The sequence below is a fragment of the Zootoca vivipara genome, chromosome 2 (genome assembly GCF_965207765.1).
Source record: "Zootoca vivipara chromosome 2, rZooViv2.hap1.1, whole genome shotgun sequence".
NCBI classification, from domain to species: Eukaryota; Metazoa; Chordata; class Lepidosauria; order Squamata; family Lacertidae; genus Zootoca; species Zootoca vivipara.
The window spans coordinates 82,509,790-82,522,258 of NC_142584.1; the positions used below are offsets into that span (position 1 = coordinate 82,509,790).

Sequence of the window (12,469 nt, forward strand, 5' to 3'; positions counted from 1 at the left end):
CCCTGTTCTGGGCATGGATTGTGCACATATATTAAGGATTGTTAGAAAGGGATCAAAAGGAAAGGAATCATTATTATAATGCATGTATATCAGTCTACCCTATGCTGTGGCTGGAGGATAGTTGCTGTTAGCTATGAAATTTAAATGAAACCTCCAGAAACAGAGGCAGTATATCTTTGTATACCAGTTGCTGAGGGCAAACATTAGGTGAGTGGCGAGGAATTGGACTGTTGCCTTCATGTCCTACTTTTAAGCTTCTCAGAGGAATTTGACAAGCCACTGTTGGAAACTGGAGTCTTGGCTGCAACAGTGGTTGACCACAGTATTTTGTGGTATTTTCCTGTGCCAGGGATGTGCAGCATTGGTGTGGAAATTCTTTGTGCAGTGGGACCAGTCCAGACTGTAAACAGCTTCTACACATTACAGCAGCCGTGTGTGGAGTTGTGTTTTCAGCAGCCTCTACGTAGTTGTTAACCAGCCCTCATTTCGGAATGAATGGAGGCACTGAATTCCATCCTGCATTCATTGCAATTAGTGCTGTTTCTGTTCTGCTACAGTTCAGCTCTCGCTAAAACCTATACTGTTCATCTCTCTGTCTACTGTGGGCGAAACTAGCATAAGTAATTATGTAATTAATTTCATTGGTGTGGGAGGGGGAAATGCAAAATATAAAAGAACTATTTCCGTAACGTTTATGGACTTAAAAAAATGATAGCAAATTCTGCTTTGTATTTGCTTGTGTTGTTTCCATTCCATTCCATTCCTGACTTCAGATGAAAATGCAAATGGTGGCAGTTTTGCTTCCCATTGGAATGCTTCAACATGCATACTCTTGTCTTAGGAGGAGTAATTAAGGTGAATTAAGCATCTTTATTATTTCTTTTGGAGAATATTTGAATTATACCTGATAAATAGGGTGGTATATAAATAATAATAATAGTTTCTACACAATCCAGTTCTTCCTACAGAATCCTGTGGGCGACAGCGATGAAAAAGGTGAATGCCATGATAGGGATCATTTGGAAACGGACTGCCAGTAAACCTGCCAATATCATAACGCAGTTATGCAAATCTCTGGTGTGACTGCATTTAGAATACTGTGCATAGTTCCGATTGCCTCAGCTCAGAAAGGATATTGTAGAATAAGAAAAGGCTCAGAAAAGCGCAATTAAATTGATCAAGAGAGAGGCAGCAACTCCCCTGTGAGGAAGTATTGCAGCATTTGGGGGTTTTTTTTTAGTTTAGGGAAAAGGCAACTAAGAAGGGGACATGATAGAGGTGTATAAAATCATATGTGGTGTGGTAAAAGGGCATTGAGAAAAAAGCTTTTCTCCCACTCAGAATCCTTGGATGTTGGAATATTCAGGACAAACAAAATAAATTACTTATTCACACAGTGGATAGTTAAGCTACGGAATTTGCTTCCACAAGGGGTAGCGATGGTCACCAAGGTTTAAAATGAGGATTAGACAAATTCATGGAGGATAGAGCTGTCAATGACTGCAAGCCATAATGACTATGTTCTACCTCCATGGTCAATGTCCCTGCTGAATGCCAGTTGTTGGGGATGCAGGTGCGTAGAGTGCTGTTGGACTTTTCAGAGTCTCTATAGGAACCTGCTTGGCCACCGTGAGAACAGGATGTTGGACTAGGTGGGGCTTAGGCCTGTTCCAGCAAGGCCGCTCTTGCGTAACTCTCACTTAGGTTTGTGTAGGTTCACCACCTAACTAAGGATCATAGAATCATAGAACTGTAGAGTTGGAAGAGACCACAAGGGCCATCCAGTCCAACCCCCTGCCAAGCAGGAAACACCATCAAAGCATTCTTGACATATGCCTGTCAAGCCTCTGCTTAAAGACCTCCAAAGAAGGAGACCTCACCACACTTCTTGGTAGCAAATTCCACTGCCGAACAGCTCTTACTGTCAGGAAGTTCTTCCTAATGTTTAGGTGGAATCTTCTTTCTTGTAGGATCCGTGTTAATATTTTGGGTAGCCTGTTAGAATTTTAAAAACCTGCTCCCTTTCAGTTTAGGAACTTTTCTGCCTGGTTCCCTGTGTGAAATTGTTAATTCTCATAGGAAAGTGGCAAGCCAAGTATAAGTGCACTTGGCAAGGCTTTAAGACCTTTTTTTTTTTATCGCTCCCTTCTCCTTGGCCTGTAGCAGTGGGTTGAACTGCCAACCATTTCTCTTAGTGCTGCGGGAGGGTGGAATACCTGTTGATTTTGCCAGCTCTGTTGCAGAGGGCCAAGAACAAGCCCAGCCAGCTCCCTACCCACTTCCAGTGATTTGGCAATCTGAAAATTGCACCACAAGGTGATTCTCCCTCCTTTCCCCTCATTAGTGTTACAGTAAATCCTCCAGATAGAGTATTATTAGTGGTGGTGATGGGGAGAGATAGAAAGCTCACAATTATACCATTGTGGGGATCCTTTCTCTCATTAAGCCAAGCACCACTTAATTGCATTGCTTATTTGAAATTCTGACAACCACGTCATCTTGCTGCTAATACTACAGCCATGGTGTGTTATATAAAACACCTGTGTGATGTTAGTCACGTTGCTAGGTTCAGCAGAACGCCGTCCTACTCACTTGCTCAAACTTAGGCATGTTGTTGGCATATCAGTCATAAATCCATTTACTCCATTGGATTTGGTGGAATTTGTTTCCACGCCAGCATGCTTAAAACTGCAGTCTTTAGGATTTGCTGACTCCTGGGCCACGTTTGTTGTTTTAATCCAGTTTGTAGAAATTGCAGGTCATTCATGCAGAGCCAGTTTTCAGGCTGTGCAGAGAGCTATTTTGGCTCTGTTACTTATATGAGTTGTTGTTTTTTTATAAAAAAGAAGAAGAAGATGTACAAGAGATGCCTTTCATGCTGCCCATGCTGGTTTCTTCTTGGAACGTGTCAATTTCAGAGTTTCTTGCTAACAGAATTGTAGCATCTGGAGATGAAAATAACTCTGCAAAAGAAGCACTGTGGTTAGTGGGGTCTTCCAATGTCCAAAAGTTGGATGCGTTTCTTTGGCTGTTCTGTAGGCCTGAGCCCATCATGGTGAACACAGCCCAGCAGTAGCTTGAGAGGGGCTTGGCAACCACACTATTGTTGTTGTTTTCTAAGTCTCGGGCATGCCTCACAAAAAACTCAAGAGCCACCAAATGTGGCTAGTGGTCTGCATTCAGTTTGGTGGGTAACAAACTGTGCAAGTCTGCTTTTTGGTGTTTACATTTTCCCAGATGTTTCGAATGGATGGCGTGCTACTGTACTGTAGCGACCAATGAAAAGAGAAAATTCAGTTTGTGATCAGTAAGCTCTCATGAGTCATGAAGCAGTTGTGTGGCCACTCAGGGAGATTTTAACAACCATTACCAATACAGTCATACTGTACCTCAGTTTAAGTACGCTTTGGTTTGAGTACAGTACTGCGCGGACCCGCCTGAAACGGATTAATCCACTTTCCATTACTTTCAATGGGAAAGTTCGCTTCAGCTTAAGTACACTTCAGGTTAAGTACGGACTTCCAGAACCAATTACACTCATACTTCAGGTTAAGTACGCTTCAGGTTGAGTACTCTGCGTACCCGTCTGGAACGGATTAATCCACTTTCCGTTACTTCCAATGGGAAAGTTCACTTCAGGTTAAGTACGCTTCAGGTTGAGTACTCCGCAGACCCGTCTGGAATGGATTAATCCACTTTCCTTTACTTTCAGTGGGAAAGTTCGCTTCAGGTTAAGTACGCTTCAGGTTAAGTACAGACGGAACCAATTGTGTACATAAACCGAGGTACCACTGTACACTAATATCACCTGTCGGTGCAAGATACCCAAGAAGGTGGTGGTTTTGAATACTTTGGGATGAAACAGATTTCTTAGATCCACTTCGATCTGATTCAGGCCCGAGTGTGGCACTAAAGCTGCTGTGTTTGCACCAGTGGGTTAACTCCATTGGGAGAAAGATGGGGGAACACAACCCTGTTGATTTTCCTTGCCGTCTCAGTGGTTTTTGATACTGTGAACCATTGTATTTTGCTTGTCCTCTTAGCAATTTTTTGATAACAGTGTCTACGGTACTGTATTTTCCTGGACTGGTTCTGTGGCTGGTAACATGGGCATGGTAACAGAGTGATTCTGTTCCTACTTGCGGAGTTGGTTTCAGAAAGAAGCAACATGGTTCTGTCTTACCTCCCATCTACCACTCTATGCTTTTTAATGAAGCAGTTTTGGCAGACCATCAGAGGGTTTGGAGTGAGGTGTCATCGGCATACTGAGCTCAGTGTACATTCAGCTCTGTTTCTCTGTCATTGGAGGCACGTGAGGTTGGGCAAGTGCTGAACCAGTGTTCAGTAATCAGCTGGATGAGGGCCAATAAACATGAGGGGCTGCACTTAAAAGGCTATGGGCAGGATTCAGCTAATGAATCCAGTCAGCGGAAGCCCACACAAATACTTCTTGTGCAATAGGACGTCCCCCTCTTTCCCCAGGTGTTCCTCAAAGACCCAGAAATCAGGGTGGATTTGATTTAAATCAAACTGATTTAAATCACGATTTAAATCACGATTTAAATCACTAGTCAGTAAGGCTTGATTTAAATCATAGTTGATTTAAATCATAAAGACTAATTCTTGCTGGTATAACTTTATTATGCAAGGAGATGAAGATTTTTAGAATAACAACTTTTCATATTAGTTTTTTTATCCCCAGTTTAATAGGTTAATCATTCATATTTGGACAACTTTACTGTTGTACCTAGGAAGGAGAAAAATAATCATTACCTTAATAATAACAATTTAAATAGATTTATTCAACTGAAACAATAATTTCAGCAAATGTTATTTGCTTAAACAAACATCCATGTTTGTTAACTAATTTGGCTAAACAAAAACAATATATATATATTTTAAGAAACTTAGACTGTCAGCCCAGCCTACACATGAAAAACTTAAATACTGTCCACTCCAAACAATCAGAAAAATATTGTTTCTATTCTATTCACTGAACTTCTTGAAACTTAGCACTGAAGGGGTTGCTTCTGTATTCATAGGTTTGTAGAACAATAGGATTAAGGTCTTTTTCTCAACTCTGTTCATGTTATAACATTTTTGCTGTGAAGAAGAGGCATGTGATCTCTGTTGAGTCAAATTCAGTTTTGAGAACTGCAAAAGTAAACCAAGCACCTGTGATAATATCTTGTAGGCAGAGAAACTGCCCAATAATCTTACAAAAACCTCTGGAAGAGGTGAATGGATTAATGGAATTTATTTACCCCCAAAATTAAACATATACAACCTTATACTACATAATTAAAAAAACTAATCTTTATTTCATGATGGAATAACCTTTGGATGGTAATATGTTTTCCTCAAAAAGCATTTTATTTAAAAAAATCCAATTTAAATCAAAAAAATCGATTTAAATCAAAAAAATCCGATTTTTTATTTTTTTAAAAAAATCATTGATTTTTATCCACCCTGGTGACTTAGAGTGGGTCAGGAGAACCCCTGGAACAGCATGTTGGGGGGAGCTGAGGGGGATCTTTCCATCCAGCAAACAGAAATGTAATAACAGAACGATCAGCTTAGTTCTATTCCATCCTATTTCTCCAGTTACCACATGCCATGCTATCAGTTGCATTTATATCATGTATAATTTTAATTTGTAAACTGTCTTGAGATGGATTGTAATAGGTAGTATTAATATTTTTATAAATGAATAAATAAATCAGGAGGCAGGAGGGGAGCCCCTGATTATGATCTCAGTAAATGGATGGACTGGTATGGAAGAAGGCAGTCCAGTAAATATCTGGGTCCCAGGTCTTTAAATGCTTCAAAACAGCATTTGTAAATAACAATACTGAAGCTTTTAAATCTTGCTCTTTTAACCACCGCTTGTTTGCTTTTTTTATTCCCTGGTTTCTAAATTGACACATTCTACTTTGATGCTCCATTTAGGGGCCTGGTGTTCGTTGCTCATGGTGCTGGAGAACACTGCTGTCGCTATGATGACTTGGCCCAGATGTTGACGGGAATCAACTTTTTTGTATTTGCCCATGACCATGGTGAGTGCCATTGAAAGAACAGTGCGTGGTTGAGATAGCAAAAGGGATGAAGTCAAATGCTCTTCGGTGCTTAGAAACAGAGACTGTGAATTAATTCTAAGCAATGGTAAGACAGCTGATGCGGCTCCTCCACCCATCTGCATTATTTTGTCTGAGTGCCAAATGAATGTGTAATGCAGTTGCTTACATCCAAAATGTTGAGATCATCAAATATGAGGATTGATTGGAATGCTGTTTACATTGTAACCTGTACTTGAGATTGTGTGTGTGTGGTGGGGAGGCAGGGTGAAATACGGAGAACGTATTCTAGTAACATTGGTGCTCTAGGAATGTGGTCCCAGAGTATGAAGGCACATGAGGTCACTGAAACTAGGGAGGTCTGGGTCTGGCCAGTGCCATGTACAGTGCCTTGGGTTCCATGACTGGAGAAAGATGAGATATAAACACAATAAATAAGTTTTGGTGTATGACACACTTGGGTTCTTTAGCTTAGATATGAAGGATTCAGTTTTTGTTGCATTTGCCCTTCATTCTGGTTGCCCCTGCTATACCACAATTCTAACTATCCTGGGAATTATGGGGACATCTGTGGAAGGAAAAAGTTTATCAATCAATCAAAATACTTTATTCGACCGATAGTCAGAAAGAAAAACATTTCTCAATACAAATATAAAAATATAAAACTGAAGGCATCAGAGGGATACATAAATGAAGTATGACCGCGCTACTGAACCTCCTACAGGTAACAGTTATGTTTTTGTCATAAGGACATGCAAAAAGCCATGCTGGATCATACCGAAGTTCCACCTGATCCAGCACCCTGTTTTTCATAGCCAGCAATCGGAGTCATCTTCTGGGAATCTCACAAGCAGGGCACCTCCCTGGTTATTGCTCTCCAGTAACTACAGTTCAGAGGCATATTCTGGACCTTGGATATTCCATAGCATTGTCATGGCTAATAACCATTGATAGAACTATCCTTGCTTGGATCTATCTTCCGTGAAATAGACCTATGCTTGTGCTAAAAATGCATTGTAGCCCTCAGTTGCATAAAAGCCTTTCTGAGTAGCTTAGATGGGGTGGGAAGGGAACTTTGAAGAAACAGAAGGATCTGTCTCCTGAGCAGAAGTGGGCCTTCTTCAGGCCTGCCTGCCAGGTCTACTTTGTTTTTACCAGAACCCCAAGATCTACCTATAAGAGTCGGGGGCAAATTCCATACAGTTTGAATTAAAGCACAGGGTAACTGTCTTCACACATTTTGAGCCTAAAATTTTCTTTTCAGTACAGAAATGAGCTCATAATCCTTTCACCCACAAGTCCACTCCTGGTTGGCTTTCTTCAGTTCAGCAGTGCAGTTTAGGCGGTGGTGGGGGAACAACTTCATTGTTTCCATTGTTAAGCAGTTTAGAGTCAGAGACCGTTGCCAATCTACACTCAGATCTGCCAGAAGATCCTGCTTTCCTGTTTGTCCCCACTTGCTATGAAGCCATCTTGTCTTCAAGAAAACAAAACAAAACTTTACATAACTTTTAGATGTTTCTCTCCTTCCCCACCCTGTCCCAAAGGACAATATTATTAAGGATTTTCTTCCACATACCCAAATTTTGCTTCCTTCCAAAGGCAGAACAAAGTTCTTCTATTTGACTTGTTAATTTGTTAATTAGAACAGGCAATTGAGGACAAGTGGGTTAGAGCCAACATCTGTAGTGTGCTCTCCCATTTTAAATTCACACAAGAAGAGTGACCCTACTTCACTTTGCTCCATTCTCTCCACCCTCCTCTAACACTTAATTTTTTTCCTGACAGACCCCACTGTTTTCTGGGAAAATTCTCATCTGTTTCTGCAGGTTTAAGGAAGGCACATGGATTGCCATGTCCCCATGTTTGTCTTCCCAAGAAACCCCAATTATTTCATTAGGCAGCCTTATGCTGAAGCCATGCAGCTTGAGCAATTAAGTTCATAATTCCCCCTAATGACCATCTGGGAGTGTGCACTTGAGCTGCATCCAGGGTTGAATATATCTCTTCTCCCCCACCCAACCCATGTTAATGACACTTAATGGTGGCTATTATGCCTTGAAAGGTACACACACTCCGTTTCCTGATCCATCAGGAACCTACAGGGAGAAATGCCTTGCGAAGCCTTTGTTTGGCCTCTGCTACTCTTTTGTCTCTCACTAGAAGAAGAGCAAGGCGTGAGGGCGGCATTGTAGGATTTTGCCACTGCATGTATTGCCCATTCATCTCTTCAGTCACGAGGACTTGAAACTTGCTTGATTTTGTTTTTATTCTCTGGCATGAATGAATGAATTTATTATTACGGTCACAGACCAGTTGCATTATTCTCTGGTATTTGCAAGACTCTGGCAATATTCAGTCAATCGTACAAAGAGATTTTTCAAGCCCCAGAGCTCTTCATGGAGACCAGAAATGGACAGTGACCGAGGGCCAAACTCAAAAAAACACACAGAGAGATTAATGTAGCCCAGCCACAGCCCCCAAGAAAACTGCAAACAAGCTAGGAAATGAAATGTTTTTAAAAGGAACTTCTCAGATGTTGCACAGCTGAATATATAACATTTTATAGCCACAAAAATAAATAAAAAGAAGTACCTTCTTGTGGAACCAAATGGAGGGGAGGGGCGATGGCACACACCTGGCCTCCTGTGCCTTTTCAGCAAGGAGGGATGGTGGAGAGGTTGGCATTGTGCGAATACACTGGCAGCTAATTTGGTGAGCCCCTTGGTGTGTGCACAATGCTGACCCCTCTTCCTTCTGGTATGCTGCAGTGATGCTGGTGCTTGAAGGCGAAGTGTGTACCTCCTGACCCGCTGCCTGCCTGCCTGCCTTGATATAGTATGCTAATGTATGGCAAACACCGATGTATAGCAAACACTAGTTAATCTATAACAAATACCAAACCTGTTTTGACCAAGCATATAAGCATTTCTCTCTTTGTCCATTGTTCATACATCAAGGTTAGTACATGTTTGCCGTTATAAAGCCTAGTATATTTAGTTGCACAGTATTTGAGAAGTTTTTTTTATACAGTTAGTTTCCCAACTTGAGGGCCAAACTGCACATTATGCTAAAAGTATATTTTTGTAAACTAACATGGCTAGAAAAGAATCAGCCATAGGGGTGAATTGGGACCATGACATAGTTGGGAAGGGCTCAGCTCTTCTCCTTGCAGTTTTCCTGTCAAAAGTCACTTTCCCCCCAAAGGTGTAACACCTGTGGGAACAAATAGGAGCTTTGGGGTGTGATTTCCAGCCTAGGAAAAACAGCATCATGAAAACCCTCTGCACCATGTTGTTGTAAAGAAAGTAATGTGGCCAGTTTTATGATATACCGTATTGGCCTGAATATAAGCCACACTTTCCCCCCAAAATTCTGTGAAAAGTTAAAGTGTGGCTTATATTCACGACCTTATGGTATGCAGCCAGGAGCTCAGGGCAAACAGCGCCAGGAGCGTGGTGAAGTGGCACCCGCCCCATGCGTAATTCCCTGTCCCCTCCCCCAAGGCTGGGAAGAGGGAGAGCAAGGAAGGGGAAAGGCTGCTGGCAACACAGCATGGCTCCCCACCCCCCCACCCCGGGATGCAGCCAGGAGCAGCGAGGAGGGGAGCAACTTACATTTGGGTATTTTTTCTTTTTTTCTTTCCCCCCTCCAATTTTAAAGCTGCGGCTTATACAGTATTCGGATGTGGCTTATATTCGGGGCAATACGGTACTAAGGACTGTAAATCAGCTTTTATGTTATTGTACTGGAAGTTCTGTATTGTTGTTTGTGTGTGTCCTCCCTTTTCATTAGCTGTATTTTTTAGATTCATTTCAAAATAGAATTACACAAAATGTATTATTTGGCCCTGACCTTGTTCAGTCTATTAATGGAGACAACTCCTGAAAATATAAAATAATAATAATAATAATAATAATAAATAAATAAATAAATAAATAAATAAATAAATAATATCATCTTGAACAGGATCTCATTGAAACTGATGCTGAGGTACCTGGCCTAGTTTGTCAGGAGCTGGCAACAGCCGCCTGTCAAACTCATTGTTTCACTATGCAGTAACTTATTGTATGCCCATACTAACATTGTTCAGCTGTTCACATCATGCCCAATAGGTTATCAGAAGGTGATGAAAGTTCATACTAATGAGAGATCAAAAATCTATTATTGGAATATAGTCCTTTGGTAGGCCTTTTGTGATGTTAGATAAAAGGGCATTGTATGGATGGACTTCCAACGTTTTCGCGCCTGCACCATTGATAATACTTGTAGCTGGAAAGAAGAGCTGCTGAGTTGCTTGGCAGGCCAAGTGCGACTTTAGGGGAAGGACTGTAATTTAATGGCAGGACATATACTTTGTACTCAAAACACCCCATGTTCAATCCCACCATCTCCAGGAATGACTGGGAGGAGATGCAACAAGTGGAGGATGTGGGACCAGTTGTTCCGTGTCTTTGTGAAGGTGTTGAAATATGTCTGCATATCAGTATTCTGGGCTGGGACCATAACAGTTGTAAGTTTCTTACATGTTGACTGGGCCTATTGGGTGTATCACTACATGATTGGCTGCATCCACGTAGGTTACAAATGTTTCGGCTCCTGTGGAGTTCTGCTGTGTGAAACCAATTTCACGCCTTCTAAATGGGAACCATAGACATGCTTGCACCCAGGCCATTTGTTTGAGTGCCAGGTCTTCAGAAGCCTTCATTCTTTGAGTTTACATTTTACGTTTTTGGTTCTTCATCTTCTTCAGTTTGAGACACATACATCCCCAGGAGGTATAGTATGGTAAACTCCAAAGAGATGAGTGCTTCAGAGGAAATACTTCAGAGAAAATGGCACATCTGGAAACTGGGGAGGGTGGGAAATAGAAGCAAAGAGGCTTCTGTGGCACTACATGATGAGGGCTGTGCTCCCTCCGTATCTCTTGAATGTCTTTTATGCTGGAGAATAATGAATAGCTTTTTTAGCCACAGATGCTTTAAAAACACACACTCAAAAATCCCTTTGAGTTTCCAAAATAATCCATTAACAGTTTGCACCTGGTAAAGCTATTCCATTCAGTTAGTTTATGTGAGTCAGAACACATTATCAAGGCATTAGAGTCTTGGAGATGTTTTTGGATGTGTCACCAAAGCCTTCTGTGTAGTAACATTCCCCCCACCCCCCAAATTGAAAAGTCATGCAGAGAAAAGTGGAACAAGATTGCTTCGTTTTGTCACGTATGTGCTTCACAGTTTTTAAAGATTTATTTTAAAACACACGGATACAACTAGGAAGCACCACTGTTTTCTTCACTTGTGCAGTATTTTATAAGTGCTTTCCCAATATCTGGGTTTCTTTTGAGGTTCACTGCAGTCGGCAAAGTTAATGTTGCTTGGATGACATTGCTCCTCACTTCCATATGTTCAAATATTTGGATTTGAAGTTGAGCCTTAAGTCTGAATTTCTTCATTGTTTCTTTTCTACATTCTTGCAGTCCTTACATCACTGATCTAGTCTCTTAATGTACTTTCACAGTTTGAGGGCTGATTTTATACAAAGGTGTGTAAGTGGTGCATTTCATGAGAGGGAACAAGAGGAAGGGGGGAGTTGGGGCCATTTTGAGCTAGAGGTGGGAGGGACAAGGGTTAAGCTGTTCACCTCAAGCTCAGTGCCTCCTGAGACTGCTATTAATCACTCTGAAAGATAAGGGTGATTTGGGAGGAACCTCAAATGCTTTGATTGAGGCTGTTTTCTGCTGTATACTCATGGGGGTGGTAAAGGGTTGATGAAGGACCCCGGGTGAGAGATAGGGAAATGCTGGTGTCCTAGTAGGGTTGCCAGACTCAATAGAGGACAGGACTTCTGTGCCTTTAATTGCCCTGCTATCTTTTGAGTCTGGAAACCTTAAAGAGAAACCAGCAGACCCTTTGCTTGGAAATTAAACAAAGGGTCTGCTGGTTCTCTTTAAGGTTTCCAGGCTCAAAAGCGAGCAGGGCAATTAAAGGTACAGAAGTCCTGTACTCTATTGAGTCTGGCAACCCTATGTCCTAGGGTGAGGTTGGGAGGAGAAAGGAAAGATATCAGGTGAGAGCTGGGGGGAGCTACTCTCTTCTGAGGGAGGTAAGGGCTAAACATTCCTTTTAAGAGAGGACTCCATCTTCTACTCATTATATTTGTATTTTTTTAGCCACTATTTTATTGTATTATGAAAAACTTCAATAGGAATCTCATTACAAAACAATGACAAGATGTGCATGCCCAGGGAACGATACACATTAACTATGTATTCTTTCTTGTTTGTCCACTGTGGGCAGTGCTTATCAATTTTGACCGGATAATTGATTTCAGTAACCTTGTAGCCTGCTTCACAACTTTGAAAACTTCCAAATTGGCAACAAGCATTTTAAAAA

At 41.4% G+C, this 12,469-nt stretch overlaps 1 protein-coding gene and 1 long non-coding RNA gene across 8 annotated transcripts in view; one reads left to right on the forward strand and one right to left on the reverse strand.

Annotated features, from left to right (window-relative positions):
* Positions 1–12,469, forward strand: part of MGLL (monoglyceride lipase) — an 80,117-nt gene that overhangs the window by 16,365 nt on the left and 51,283 nt on the right. For 4 of the 7 annotated variants that reach the window (XM_035106463.3, XM_035106462.3, XM_088662340.1 and 1 more), the window contains exon 3: positions 5,950–6,056. The exons of the other annotated variants lie outside the window; for them this stretch is intronic. In XM_035106463.3, coding sequence (XP_034962354.1) covers positions 5,950–6,056 — 107 coding nt within the window. The remainder of the gene's footprint in view (positions 1–5,949; positions 6,057–12,469) is intronic. 7 annotated transcript variants of the gene reach the window in all.
* LOC148686943 (uncharacterized) lies at positions 6,659–8,863 on the reverse strand. The gene is made up of 2 exons (XR_015948257.1): positions 8,670–8,863; positions 6,659–7,551 (listed from the first exon to the last, which is right to left on the reverse strand). It is a non-coding gene; the product is annotated as an uncharacterized LOC148686943 (long non-coding RNA).